This window comes from Ciconia boyciana, chromosome 3 (genome assembly GCF_034638445.1).
Source record: "Ciconia boyciana chromosome 3, ASM3463844v1, whole genome shotgun sequence".
Taxonomy (NCBI): Eukaryota; Metazoa; Chordata; class Aves; order Ciconiiformes; family Ciconiidae; genus Ciconia; species Ciconia boyciana.
This window is the reverse complement of record NC_132936.1, coordinates 124,160,642-124,176,416: the sequence shown is the minus strand read 5'-3', so window position 1 is coordinate 124,176,416 and position 15,775 is coordinate 124,160,642. Positions and strand designations below refer to the sequence as shown.

At 35.0% G+C, this 15,775-nt stretch overlaps 1 protein-coding gene across 8 annotated transcripts in view; it reads right to left on the bottom strand.

Annotated features, from left to right (window-relative positions):
* The window catches only part of USP34 (ubiquitin specific peptidase 34), a 140,726-nt gene that overhangs the window by 77,490 nt on the left and 47,461 nt on the right, over positions 1-15,775 (bottom strand). For 7 of the 8 annotated variants that reach the window (XM_072857477.1, XM_072857483.1, XM_072857482.1 and 4 more), the window contains 9 exons: positions 15,671-15,732; positions 7,253-7,334; positions 7,067-7,159; positions 4,716-4,841; positions 4,169-4,298; positions 3,550-3,585; positions 3,012-3,142; positions 1,835-2,451; positions 1,150-1,364 (listed from right to left, as the gene is read on the bottom strand). In XM_072857477.1, coding sequence (XP_072713578.1) covers positions 1,150-1,364; positions 1,835-2,451; positions 3,012-3,142; positions 3,550-3,585; positions 4,169-4,298; positions 4,716-4,841; positions 7,067-7,159; positions 7,253-7,334; positions 15,671-15,732 — 1,492 coding nt within the window. The remainder of the gene's footprint in view (positions 1-1,149; positions 1,365-1,834; positions 2,452-3,011; positions 3,143-3,549; positions 3,586-4,168; positions 4,299-4,715; positions 4,842-7,066; positions 7,160-7,252; positions 7,335-15,670; positions 15,733-15,775) is intronic. The other variant, XM_072857480.1, reaches the window with a different exon arrangement.

Below are 15,775 nucleotides of genomic sequence, written 5' to 3'. Positions count from 1 at the left end.
TTTATCTACTATTTGATACTATTTTCATGTAACAGCAAAGTCAAGTAGCAAATTTAGATTGCATGCAGATCACTGTAATTATTTGCACGTGCAAAACTAGGGGTGTCAAAAATAATCTGCACTGAAGGCCTCATGCTCAAACAAGAATTTGGATCTTCAGTAAGATGTGCAATATCTATGGAAAATATTGAAAAAATATGCTGATTTACAGCATGTTTTAAAGACAAAGTTTTAGTAGTTTATTCAACTCTGTAGAAAAAAAATCCTTCCAAATTTTCAATGTCAGGCTGAAATTGTAATTCAGTTCCACATAACAAGAAATGTTAAGCCTAACAAAAAAAAGAGACTTCTTACTCAACTGTGTTTCAGAAAACGATACAAATAGTACTGGTTTTACTGTCTGCTGGAAGATAGCAAACTTGGTTCTGCCAGACCAGTGAAGAAAAATGTCAAACCTTCACTAACCATACCTTCCATTATATTTAAAAGGAGAATAAAACAGAAAATAAAGCTGCCACAACAGCATATGGAAAGATGATATAATTCTTGAGAAGTGCTTTAGTAGCATCTTAAATTGCACCCTGAAGTAAACTAGAAGATTTGGCAGTGTAAGATGAAATAGCATAAAATGGCCTTTAAGGCAAGCTCCCTAAGGTATCAAGTTATATTTTAACTCATTTTTCCAAAATTATCCTCTGTACAGCCCATTATGGTTAATTCATTTAAGATGACAAATGTACGGCATCACAATAAGATCCACCCACCAGAAGAAAAATTGCATAAGGTTTCAGAGAGAGAAAAAAAAAAACCCTCACATCTCAGTACCATTTTTCTTTTTACCTTAATAAGTGATTAGAAAAAAAATTTGCTAGGCTCTTTAGTGCCTTTATTTCTTTTACCTTGCATTAAAAGCTCTAGTAGAAATGGGGGAAAAAAATTTAAGAAAGGTAAACACAGCTACATCTAACGTGATACAAAAATTAGTCTCTTGGAGAAACAGTAAAATCTCAGTAGTCACAGTTTCTTTGGGCAAATACACATGTATGGTTAAAATAATTTGATTATTTTAATTACCAGAGACTAACTCAAAATGATATAAAACCAAGTCAGAAGTACAATGTTTTTCTGTTGTCTTTTTATCACTCTTACCTTGACTAAGATGTTCATGATAGATAGAGGCAAGGTTAGGAAGGTGTTGCTGAAGATGAGATGTTAGCTCCGCATGTGAATTAATCTGTACAAGCTCTTCTTCACAGCCAGACTCTTCCCCATCAAAATCAGCCATATTTTTCTCTGATTTTGCACTGACTTGGGAACTACTGCAACTGACATCATCTGCACTTAGCATATCATCAACCATATGCCTGTAAAAGAAGAATATTAGAATGGACAATATCAAGAGAAAGTTGTTTACAGCAGATTACAAGTGAGTAGACATCTCCCTAAAGCTAAAGTCAAGATGAATCATCTGTCTGAACAGCAGACCTTCATATGAATTTGAAAAACAATTACAGATAAATTGAAGGTCTCACTACCATGATGATTGTGTTGTTTTCTTTAATGTTAACTAAATACAGCATTTTCCAAAACAATTTTAACATTTTGTTAAATGTTGTCGTATTTATTCAATACAAAAACTTCACAAAAAAACTTTAATCAGATGTTAACAAAACAGATTACTGTGTAACTATCTGCAATAACTATCATCTCTGTTAGACAAAATTATCCTGAACTGTAGCAAAATGTCCATACTAATTTCCACCCAAACCGAATAGTTTGCTACCACTTTTATTTGTGTTATAGAAGGAATCAGAAGAAATGTCAAGCTACCTACCCGTCATGGTGATGGTGGTGGTGGTGGTGGTGGTGGTGATGCTGTGGCCCAATGAATTGTCGACAGTTAAATAATTCATTTCCAATAGTTTCCCCAAGGAAGTCCCCTGTGTGAGTTATACAAGAATCTTGAGACCCTTGTGAAATGTGAGCAGTGCTCATTTCCCCTGTCATATCATGTTCTGCATCCTCAGCATGAGAACAAGCATCTAGCATTCTAATTCGATTATCCACTGGTGTCACAGAGTCAGTGTTAAAAACACGGTCCTTTCCTGCCCCATTATTTGCACCACTCCTCTCCGATGCCCCTTGTGAATCTCCCAGACAAATGCCTGTTTGTGATTCCAGTTTCCTGCTTCGTAGGTCTGTGCTCCTACTGCTTTTCTGGGGATTATGACTCCTATCTTCTTCCTCTTCATCCTCCTCCTCTTTGAGAGCTTCAATATCTGCAATGTCTTCAGACTGCACCTCGCTGCCAGGGCTTCCAGCAGACTGGCTTGCATGACTGGAGTTGGCCTCATTACTGGATCCATCACTGTGGCCACTGCTACTGCCAGGACCACTACTGCCATCCTCACCACTGTTGGCTGTCTCATCAGAGCTTCCTTGCATGGATTCCTGAAATTATTGTATTTTTTTTAAGATTGGTGGAAAAATAAAACTCCACTGAAAATACACAATGAACATCATCATCATTCAAACACCATTCTTCATTTATGAGGACAAGTGTCAAATCTGTAAGTTTTCATTCATTCTTTCTCAATTTGGTTGCCAATGACAAAACGCTCTGAGCAAGATTCAGATTTAATAATTTAATTTTTGCATTCCCTTATTCGTAACAGGGTATATGTGCAGGCTTTGCACATACACCGAGTGACAGTGTGACACACAGTATGTCATGCAATCCCTCACTAAGAGATTAATCTTACTGAAATACAATTTAAATGCAAGGAGGTGGTTTTTTGTAGTGCACTTGTTCATAGGCAAGGTACAATATATTCTATGTAAACTGCACAGAATCTAAGTAAAGATTCTAGCTATCCACTATCCTGCTGCAGGTAAGCATACATGCTATGTACCTGTTCAGGTTTTGAAATGATTACAGAAAAAAATTATTTCCATCGCTAATAACAGGCATCTCAGGAACAAAATTCACAGACTAAGATTTACACTCTTACCTCTGTATCTGAAAGTCGTTGCTGTACATGTTTTGTTCTGTTAATAAGCTGTTCCTCCATTTCAATATCACTGCCTCCACTCTGATGGGTGTCACTGTTGTCACTACTTTGAGGGCTTGCTGCTGGTGACCCTATTTCAAAACCACATTTCCCAGTTACTTTGTGATATATATTAATTGGAATGTAACAGCATTACATAAAACTGCCTCAAATGTTGAACTCAACAGCATTCTTCCTGCAAACAGTTGAAGAAGGGACATAACTCAAACAACCTGTGTGTCTAAACACTAAAAATTCTGTTCAAAACGCTGAGCATTTTACTACAAAATTTGTATTCTGATGTCTCTTCTTGCCAGTATATAGCACAGCTATATGAATTTCCTAGATTCTACACAAAACAGAATTTTCATTTGACTTCTCATAAAAACATAATTTCAAACTTTTACTAGTTTTCCCTCTATTCAAATTTGATAGCTGTAGAAAAACACCGTAGCATCAAACGTTTCAGATTGTGGTGTACTTCTAAAACTATACTTACAAGGTGAAGGGGCTGCTCTTCTGAGCTCCTCTTCTTCTGAAGGAAAAAAGCAGGATGGAAAAATAAGTGACTAAAAATCTTTTTGTCAGCATATAGTTGTCCATGATTCATAAAAATCAGCAGTAAGAAAAGAAAGGGAAACTACAGTAAAATGGCTTGGCAGCACCTTTAGTAATGACTGGGGGGAAATACACAGTCAAGTCAAAAAAACCCCAGAAATAGCATGTCATATCAAAAACTAGGTAAAAATTAGATAAGCTTTTGTAAGATTTTATGTAGCTATGTAAGTTACAGGTGTTCAGCAGAACAAGAAGAGTTAACTGATGAGTTATGGACCATCCTCTGAATTAAAAAAAAAAAAATAAAAATAAAAATAAAAATACCTACTACTTTAGAAATACAAACAGAATTGATCTGAAATAGAAAGCTTTCCAAACACGCTCACAAAGTTTTAATGTTTTCGTCTTTATCCTCAACTTCTGCTTGAAAAATATGCCAGCATGACACTTTTTAAAAATACATGAAGTAAAAAGTTCTGTACGTCCTTTTTGTCCAAAGTCAAGAAGGAGACTATGAAAATTAAAAATTTAACTACCAGATCTATTGGAAAACCACATACCTTTTTTGTTTCCCATGGGCAGATTGGTACTCAGTAAAGATGCAAAAGAGCTTTGTTTTGACAGCTGAGCCTTAGCTGCTAGTGCATTATTCCACAGTGCTTTTATAAGCATTGATGCCAAATACAAGGTCTATAAACAAAACCAGATAACAGTGCCATTAAAAAGCAGTAGGCTTTGTATGCAGAGATCCACTGTCAATCTTTGTATATGCCAATACTACAGTTCACCAAAATAAACTCATCAAAATAATCAAATGCACAAACTAATGTTATGTGAAACACTGTTTAACTTCAGACATGAAGTTAAAATCTTCTATCAGTGCTTATGCAGTCTTTAAAAATCTCTGAAAAAATTATAATTCAAAAGCCAGAACAGGCCTACATGAAGAAACATGACAACTTTACTCATATAGTTTCCTCTCTTATGCATTAGCATTACTTTTACATGTATTCCTTTAAGAAGACAAAGACAAATCCATAATGCTTGTTTAATATACTAACATAATTTCTTTTCTTGTTACAGTGATTTTGTTCGCCTTGTCTTTACCTGTTCAGTGTGAGCACTTGGATGAAGAGTTGAGACTAGGTTAAGAAGGTGTCTAAGTGGGACAGGGTCCAAGTTTTTGATCAAAGAAGGAAACAAATCGTGTATGTAACGACTGCAATGCTTTAGCTACAAAGTACAAACAAACAGAGAAGATAACAGGAACAGCAAAATAAACTTAAAAAAATTTTCAAAGATTGATAAAATTGCAGCAATTAAACAACATCTTTGCACAAATTCTCAGGAAGCATTTGTCCAATAATTCCAAACCACATCAGCCTTGCAATTCTGACTAAACTTAATCTTTATATTGTAAAGCATGTAAAGTTTAGTGAAATCAAATGTAACAATATCTCCCTTAGTTCCAGTTCTAGGCGATTTGGTGAAAAGAAGAACTGGAAGTTTATTTTGCATTTTAACTTAAATGTAACTTCTAAAATATTAGCGTATATGCTAATCCTGAGCGAAATAATATTTGCGATGATTACCTTATTAGCAGTGGTAAACACAAATAAAGACATGACAGGCTAATATGAGACTGAGAGAACAGATGTGTGAACTATGTGAGGATTATTTATAACTCTTTTGTCTTTCCAGTAATGAATGTCAAAAAATATGACAATAATGACAAACAGAGTAGCTAACTACTCTATTTACACATTAAAAAGACAGTGTTCCTAGATGTTTCCTCTTAGGTTAAATGCTGATTTTCATGGTCACTCAAAGGGTTGCATTATGTTTCTAAGGAAGGTTCTAGGAAAAAACATTCTTAATGTTGGTTACCACATATGCAGCTCAAAAGGGGGTTTTTCATTCTTTATTTATTTTATTTTGCCTTCCTGGCATATAAAATATTCATGTCAGCAGTTTATGGGGTACAGGTCATCTTTCACAGGATTCAAACTGAAATGAAATTATGTGAGTTCTACACAAGGATGCATTTAAACATCTTGAGATATCTGCTTCAACTCAACAATGATAAATTTTTGTCAAAAAGTTAGTTTAAAAAGTGGAAAATATCTTCTTTGAGGCCTTCTATTCTTTTAGTCTGAAGGTGTCAGCCTTTAAAACAACATTTTACAGGAAGTAATCAGGATATACTTAATTCTGATATCCAACATATGTATTTTGAAAAATATCAGTATGTCAAAATGAACATGTGAACTGTAAAAGAATTATCACATTTGGGTAATTATATTAAGTTCTTATAATAGAATAAAACATAGAAAAAAAATCCAGAGGTCTAACACTAGTGTGAATTACTGCATGTGCGAAAACATCAAGGAAGCTAAAGTATTGCTTTAAAAAGGTAAGTGAAATAAGTAATTATTAATTACTTTGATAAAGAAAATTGTTGGAGCCTATTAGAGTGAATGCTGTTATAATGAGCATTTATTAACATACCAGCTGCATGGTATAATGACAATGGACTACAGAGGTTTCAGAATGTGTATAACAGTAGTATTTGATTGAAACAAATTACAGAGAAATACTGAACACACAAACCCCCCCCCCTCAAATTCTAACTTGTATAAAAGTATGTTCTCTATACCTGTTCAGAAAGATCAATTTTATTTCTCTGACCTTCATTTTGAGTGTATTTTTCAGAAAAATTGACACTGAAACCTTGAGGGGTTTTTCTGGTTTGGGTTTTTTTTTTGGTTGATTGGGTGGTTGGTGGGGGTTTTTTGTTTGTTTTGTTTTGTTTTTAATAATAAAGGCAGAATGAAACCATGGAAAACCAGTTTCCGCAACAGGAAATCAAAATGTCTACTGTATTCAAATCCCCTAAATAAAAGATTTCACAACCTAAAATAGAAAGCATAGCAATCCATTAAAAGCAGCAAACAAATATATCTTTCTGAAGGAAAAAAGCCTATCAGAGTTTCCAGGTTTACCAAGCAAAAATAAAATCTCAGGGCCTTCTATAGATTTTAATACCAGTACTGTAGCACAGCTGTAAACTTTACTGCCACAATTTTCACCTGATTGTTCCCACCAGGAGTAACAGAAATGGAAGCTACAATACATAGGAGCAAGGCAATTTAGCACTATAGTAAAAATATTACATCTACCCTACAATCCTCATCCTCATTCTTAGTGAAAACACTATGTCTTTGCTACACAACGTCCTTTTTTTCTTGTATAGAAGTAGCCTAGGTGAATTCTTGCATCTAATGAAAGCACAGTAATTGTGGCAGTTACCTAACTTATAATTTTGGTCAGCAAAACACTCAGGCAGACAGACAAGAAAAAGTAAGAAACTCAGCTTTACAAATGTAAACCAAAATCAACTTGCCATCTTCCGTTCTGTTTTTTTATCACTCCCGCAATTATAAAAATTTTATATATACCTGTGCTGCAGCCCAAATGCAGTCTATGTGTTGAGTACTAAGTCTCCCTTCAGCTGCAAGAAAATTCAGAATCACTTGGCACTGTTTGATGATCTGCAAAGTGAGAACATATTGAAGAAAGATTTACTAGAACAAGAAGTTACTTCTCCATGTTTATACTACTAATAATAATAATTTTATACAAACCTCAATATGCAAATTTGGTCCAAAAATGTGCTCAACTACATTGTTGCTGATAAGCCAGTCTGCAAGCTCTTTTGCAATTGACCTAGAGATGAAAAAAGCGTGGAAACATATGTAAAATTATCTGCCTATAATATATACCCTGTGCTCTTCCCTACCACAGCATGTCTTTCAAGTTAATATCTATAATTGTAGGAAGCATACGAAAACTTCTTGAACACAAAGCAGACTTAACATTCATTCATTCGGTTAGGAAGCAAATGATTTCCATATTTTTTTCTTTAGCTGGAAGACTAAGGCCAAATATCAATATTTCCCACTCATCCCTCTGGATCATTAGCAAACATGTCACCAACAACTCTACCCATTTTATTAGTTAATAGAGCTCAACACACCACCTACAGACCACTTTCAAAGACCCCACAGGTAAGATTTTGATAAACACTGCTATTTAACCCAAGTTTATAATGAAATTCCAGAACTATTGAGTTCACAAATGTAGCTAAAGGTGAGAGTGATAGAAATTTTTTTTTTAAAGAAAATCACCTAAATATTTTTAGATTATTTTGCGTAAATAGCAACTCATATAGCTTTAAAACCCTGTGTTTTACATGGTCATACTTACACACATGTAGCATACAGATACATCAAAATTCTCATTTTATTTCATCCCTAACAATAGGGAACTTTACCCACTGCCAATCCATAAGCAAACATTCAAATAGAACAGGACAAGGAAAGGGAATTTTCCAAAACAAAAGTCGAACGTCCAGAAAGGACTGCCCTGTCTGGAAACTAGTGCATAAGCTCCTTTTTATTCCTTCCTTTCAAGCAAATGTTTGTTTACCCAGATTTTGGCACCAGAAGCAATTAGAGGATATCACAGTATTTAAAGCACAGCCAGTAGTTTAAATGGCCCTGGAATAAAAGTGCTCTGTTTCAGAAGGAGAAGAGGATGGGAGGAAAGGAGGGGGTGCCTTAGAGGACTACAGGAAGAATTATTTTTATCACCACTATCTGTGTCACATTTATGTTCACTATTAAAATTCCAGGATTGCCAATCTTTATCATCCACAATAAGAAAACAAGATTCTTTAGGTAAAAAGAGATTGCCTTTGTAGGTTTTCGAAAGAGGATTCCCTTTTCCGGGGCACATTGCCAGTTCTTCAATTGTTTTGAATTGCCTGATCCCTATGGATGAACTCAGCATAGTTCCTATTACTCAACACACACCATCCCTATTCTGTTCTCTTCTATTCTAATTCCAGGACATGGGGAATCAAATATTCTTATATTGTTCAAAAAAGATAATGTCCCCTAACATTTAAGTAATAACTGGCTTGCAAGGTACAACAATATACCAATAGTATCATTTGTGACTTATTAATAAATTAGTTCTCATGCTGTAAAGTCAGTTTCACAGGGTACCTGCTCAAAGAGGGATGAAAAAGATAAGCCAGATCTATTGCATGAAATCAAGATCTACTTAACTTCCTACAGCCTCATTTCAAAACAAAACCAAAACCCAACCACCACCCACAACGCTCCAAAGATGCCTACCCCAAACCAAACTTTGGAGCATGCACATTACAGACTCTTTCAGGGCTTGGATTTCTGTCTAACAAAATCTGAAGTAAGACCTTTTCACATGTGAGCTGTGATTTTGCAGATTTTACAGCTAAAGGAACTTAGTATTCATTTGAATATATGCTATCAGTCTCCTTTAGCAACCAACATGGCTCTAAAAAATGCTCTTACCCACCTGCCTCCATGCTGACAAGCACAAGTGACCACAGTGGCATTGCCCATATAGCTCAAGAAGACTATAGCTCTGTTACTTTTCATTTTGTCAGACAGCTGGTAGACTTGATATTACAGATTCATCTTAAATCACAAGTGCCCATCACCCACTCTGAAAACTGAATGCAGCCTGCAAAAAAGTTCCTTGAACTTAGGGCTTCACATTGCTTCCCCTTGCTGTGGGCAGAAGTGCTCCTGCTACATGACCAAAATATAAGCAGAAAGCATCATAGTTTGCACTTTACACATATAAAAGGTAGACAGATCGGGTCACATGAGTGAACATTCACCCACTAGATGCAGGAGACCTGAATGGATGCCCTTCTGGTTATGAAATGTGAAAAAATCATTGCATATGGTCCTCCATAAGAGGCAAAAGCCTTAACACCTGAGTCATAAGTCAATGGAGGCAATTTTGTTCCAGGACCACTTAATTTCTTCTTGGATCTAAATTTTTAAACCTGTAGCTTTCAGAATGAATCTCAGATAAACACTGCTAGGTTCAGTAGGTGATGTTAATATGAAAGGACACACTGCTCAGGGTCTCTCCTTAAACCAAATACTTCTGCTAGTGGCACAATGTCCATTAGACATTGTATCCAGAGTCATATGTTGCATTTCAGCTACTCCAAAGAACAAAAACTCTCTTACACAGTGAGTTCCTTCACGCTGTATTAAATGAGTATGGCAGTTTTCTATCTCTAGTCTGCATCATTTTTCTTCTGAGAAATAATGGATTATTCTTTTGAAGGAATGCCTTTTTTTAATAGATGTATTCTCAGCGGTAAAAAACTCTTTGTCCTACTGGTGAGCTCAATTGTGATAAAATGACATCTCAGATTTCTGAAGGTAAACATTCATTTGATATGGATTTGTCGAGGATGACGAAAAACAAGAGGATCCTTGTGAAAGGCAGAATGCAGAGAGAACGTTTCCCAGAGAGAACTGTTCCTCCCAGAAAGTTTTGCTGAGGGCACACCAATCCCTAAATACACTGCCTTTTTAAATGACAAAGCTATTACCAGTACTAAGTATTTTATTCTCTGATATACTAAGAAACATATTTACGATAGCTGATTCAAGGATTCCCCAAAGAAAGCTAATTTCAGTGTAAATGAAGTATGTCTAACACTTTAATTTCAGAAAAGATTTTTTTTGTCTGGTGGTTTTCCAGCTCCTTGATAAGTTTCCTCACTTTCAAACAGAGTGAACGTCTTAAGTCACCAGCAATTCCAGAACTTCATATAAATAAAAATGAGCTGCCAGCCTATGGATAAATTAACCTACGATTTAAGTTTGTATATTGTCACTCATCCCATTCTTATTTTAATAATTATCAAAAGCCCTATAGCCTTCAGAAATTTCAGATAGAGTCAAGTTCATAAAAATTCACTGAGTCCTGAGTTGCCCCAAATAAGCAGGGCAACCTAGAAGAACTTTTTATTAAAAGATTTAAAGTATAATTTTCAATATTTTTCAATGCGGTTTAATTTCGATTTCTAGCTATCTTAAAATTTCTTTCATATAGTCTGTATTTTTCATAATTCAAAAGTATTTTTTCACAGAGCAATTTGCAAATTATTATATGACTATTACTATACAATATCACTACAATTCAGGCAACTTAGCAAGAACTCAATTTTCAGTAAAAATATGCTCAAATTTTCTTTTAAAAGAAGTTCTTCAAAAGGTTATAGAAAAATTCTCCTCTTTCATACTGAAGGAAACTGAGAGTGAAAAACATGCATTATGATCAAAGTATAGATATGCTTTTCCCTCTAACATGAAAGTAGAAGTACAAAGAATGGTTTTACAAATTAGGTATCTAAGTCATACAGACCTTAGTAGTAAGAACATTCATCTTGGTAATAACATGTACTAGCTATTTTTCATGGATTTAGTAATTGGGATAGCAAGAGGAAAAGTAATTTAAAGAACCTGATATCCTCTATGAGTGTGTATTCTGAGGGAGGGAGGAGGAGAAGAGAATGAAAAAGTAAAGGCAGCAGCTACTCTAGTTTCTTTGTCTCTAAATCTTTCTCACATTGGAAATCTACACAACATATTGGGCTACATGATCTCTAGACTTAATCAATTTCTCCCCAGACTTTTAATTTAAATTCACTGACAATTCATGTCTGTCAAAAATAACTGTTTTACTTCCAAGAAATTAAATTCAAGCACTTTTGACATTAGTTTCCCCAGGCATTCCATGAGACTGCAGGGAAGAGTGGAAGCTATGCAATTTCTGGTATAACCTGATGTTTGTGAACTGTACTTATGAAAGGCAAGTACTAGAGCTTGAATTTTGTTCATTATTGTAAATAAAACTATCCAGAAGGAAACTACAGTTTACGCATTTTCCTGGTAGGTCAAAGAATGCCTCTCTATAAGAGGACTGGGTTAAAGTCCTAGAAACATTTTAATCTAAGGCTGTGGTGCAATACTTGGTAGCCACATGATGATCCAGATCCAGGCACAAATCCCACAGCAAAATAACCCCCCCAAAGAAAACCTTATTTATCCAACCAGTCTATTCCCAACGCAATTCACCACGCAGCTACAAAAACACACCAGCTCAGTACTGGATGAAATACAACAGCAAGTCAGCAACATCACTGAAAAATATAATGTAAAACCTTAAACGAAAAAATGTAGAAATATAACAAGCAGCTTGCAAAGGCTGAAGACTAACATTTCTTAACAAAACCACTGAAATAGCATCTACAACATAACAACGGATGGGAAACACTGATCTCAACTATTTAGGATCAGAAATGCAAAGAGGACAGACAAAGCAGGCACCTTCCCAACACACATTCAAGCACACGTTTTTGTTTATGAGCCCACATTTTCTTATTTGACGCTCCAAAACCACCACTCTGACATAACCTTGAATATTTATTAAACTACTGTGTATGCCACTAGAAAGGTGCATGCCACTAGAAAGAAACGTTAGTGAGTTGAGTGAAAAACTTTACTGCTATTTTTTTCAGAGAAAATCTGAAAAGATCCCTGGAATGGGGAATAGAGAGAGGAAGAGGCATTTAAATGATGCTGCCATAAATTCAGTTGGTAAGCTTAGATAAAAATTGAGAAAGCAAGTGTTAACATGAGCTAAGAGAACAGTGGTGAAGGGGAAAAGCAATACAAAACTTGCAGTTGAATATCTAAATAAATAAGGAAAGAGAGGGAAAAGAAAGGAGAAGAAATAGTCTAGATTTTTCTGTTCACAGGTGCAAGGAATTTTGGACACCTGAAATTACTCTGCAGGAAGCTTTTTAAGTGAGGGTAATCACATTCTTAAATGAGGCGGGAGGTTGTCTCAGCATCAACCTGAATCCTGAAACTCGAAATTCTTGGCTGCCTGCCAAGTGAAGAGCAAAACAAAATACCTCTTTACACATTATTTCCACAAGCTGACAGTGTCCTCATTAAGGAAAAAACACCACTTTTTCCTCTTGTGGTCCAAACAGCACAAAAAAACCCCTTTCCCTCCCCGAAAGGCACGATCATTTTTCACTAACCGACATCAGCAAAATAGTTTTCGGAATCACTGTTCAAAGACTTGAAGACTCTTCTGTTCAGTCTCGTTATTTTTAGCTTCAATAGATTTCATACTCTTCAGTACTTCAGACTGCAAAGAATTTGATTCTATCTTAAGAGCCAGGAATAGCTAAATTAAAAGTATATCTCTGAGGGATATTATGAAGATGAGTCACTGAGACACTGCACATATCTGGACAATATGCATACTCAGTCACCACAAACCCTCAACCCTAGAGAAGACAGTCAAGTAAACTAAATCCAAAAAGACATACAAATACCTACAGCTAGAAAACAGATTTCTCTGTCTTAGCTTTCTGCTGCTTTCAAATACAAATTGTGAAATCCAGTGTTTTCCTAGACAGAAGATGCTTTAGCTTGTCCTACCATGGAAAAATTTGCAACCATACAGATAAAGGTGGGAAGCTACTGTTGCAAAATACTTACTAAAAAATCCTGATGATACTTCTAAACAAAAGGGAAGAGCTAGGACTAACTGATAGCTCCTTTTTTTAAAAAAAAAAACAAAAACAAAACAAAAACAAACAAAAAAACCCAAAAAAAAACCTCCCGCAAACCCACCTTATCAAGATACAGAAGGAGAAATCCCAAAGGTTGACAGTTCCAAATGCATCTGGAAAAGTCAAAACACATAATGGGGATGACCAGACATAATGCAAAACATCTTCCTTTGATAAATCTGCAGAGGCTACGAAGGTACAAAATAAATCTTAGACTTCCTTTCTCCACTACGGAAAGAAAATAGGAATGAAAAGCTTTCCTTTTGCTGCTCATTCAATGACTGCCAACTCCGTAAGTGCCTTCTCATCCAAAAATTTCTCATGAACAGAGTCTTTAATGAGAGGGAAGCTTTGTACTGAACAAACTGTGGAAGTGAGACATTTTTCCCATCCTTCTGCACCAGCCTTTTGTGATTATTTGGCTGGAAGAAATCAGTGATTTCAAAAGATATCTGAAGATAAGCAGCAATACTTGATACTGATTTGTACCCAACTTCTCAGGTAAGACACCAGAATGACTGGAATTCAGATTTAAAAAAAAATCACATACTACAAAGTGGAAAAGAAGGTCTTCTGTTCATGCTGCATTCCTTTCAAATGACAGGCTGTTTACAGATGCCCTTGCCAAGAAAGTAATATCCCAAATGAGAAATTGACAATTTCCTTCAGCTTTAAAATAACTCTGATGTTCTTGCATAGTACATCTGCTCTTCTGCAGGGAAATTTAAGCACCCTTCTCTTTTTCCCCTGTCGATAACTTTCCTTTTTTACATTTGACACAGAAAATCAAACAGCTTTTTATTAGGTTTAACTGGCAGAATAACTTCTTGTTACTGTTCTTTAGTAACTTCTTTAGTAACAGTAACTTCTTAGTTACTGTTCTATTAGTTACTAATAGTTAAAAATTATTTCATTCACAATGTGTTTCAGAAGATAAACTAACCAAGAAATACCCCAGTTTCAGATTTTCAACATGAAGGAAGGAAGAGAAGAAATAGATAAAATTGAGTTTTGGCAGTCCCAGTGTAACAATACACCATAAACTGGCAGTATAATATTGAAAATACTCCAGCTGACCAAGCCACCTCACATACTCAACGTGTTATGCTCCTGTAGTATGTACTTCTACTGCTACAGAATTACAGGCTTTGGAAAAAACCCAACGACTCTCCCAGGGCACAAAATATATAAATAATAATTATGTATAAGTATATTAATATTATAGTAAAGTAATAAATGTGTGATTACATTTATTACAATAACGCACATTTTTGGAAATGTACGTGAGCTTAATGACATTACATTCAGGTTTCATCAGCTCATAGTAAGATATGTGTGTCATACTTGATAAGAATTCTTTCATTTTTTTCTGACACCATGTATCAAAATTTACTTTGAAATAAATGGATAGCATGGATTCATGTTCATCTATTGATTTAGTGACAAAGGACAAGAAAAACCTGATCAAAAGTGGTTATTTGTTTTGTATTCTCAAGGTATTTTCACATCTTTATGGAAGCAAAACTGCCCTAGATTCTGATTCTTTGTTTTTAAAATATCAACCTATAACCACAAATTTCACTTCACATATTCAAGTTGTTATTTACATGAAATCTACAGTATTGTGGTCTTGACTGCTGCCAGATTTCAATAAGCAGGTGTTAAAATAAAACCATCTACAATAAAGCTACCCAGACAAAAAAGCAAGCCAACTGCTGCTTTAACAAACTTCTCATTTGTGAGCAAAAAACAGTGGAGAGTGTATGTCTGTAGTGAGACAGATATGCACATGGATACAACCCCCAAGATAAACATAAATAGTATATCACATCCCAAGATAAACGTCAAGAGTATATCACAAGTAAAATCATAGATTTTACATACTTTGTCTATTATTTCAAAAGAACAGTTATTTCAACTACCTAAAGACATACTTTCGTCTACATTCTAGACAGTTCTAACTCTAAGTGTAGAATTACTGCAAAAATCAATATATTTCCTCACTGGAATACAATCCCACACATGAATCTTCTCAAAGATTTATGGGAGTTCCCTTTAGAATTGTTAAACACACCTGAATTACACAAATAAAGACTTTGAAGAAACCCAATAAATAGTTCTAAAAGCATAGTCTCACAGACTCAGTGGAAAACTAATAACAAGGCTGGGAGCCAGTGATGGCAAGACAAGTCTTAGTTAACTAAATCATCAGGAGAAATGAGAAGATAATACTTGGATATGTGAATTAGCCGGTTCTTATTTATACATCGTAATGGAGATAATGGCCCGTTATAGGTATTTATTATTTCAGTATCTACATTTTTTCTAAAGGTTACCTTGACTCTATCTTTTAGGACAGTAAAAAAAATCCAGAAACATTTATAAATATTTTTAAAGTAACCATTTAAAACCATTTATTAAACCCGATTAGAATATTTCTAATAAATGCCTTGGATTATCACTACTTCCCACTGTGTATAATCCATAACAACAATACAGAAGAACTGCAATCATACAGCGCACTTAAAGTATTCATAATAATGTTCCTACTTACGTTTCTGTGTCTGAAACTAATGACTCATTATTACACACATCATTGAAGGTATGAAGTTGGTTCTATAGTTAGAAAGAGGAAGAAAAAAATTAAAATTTTATCTAA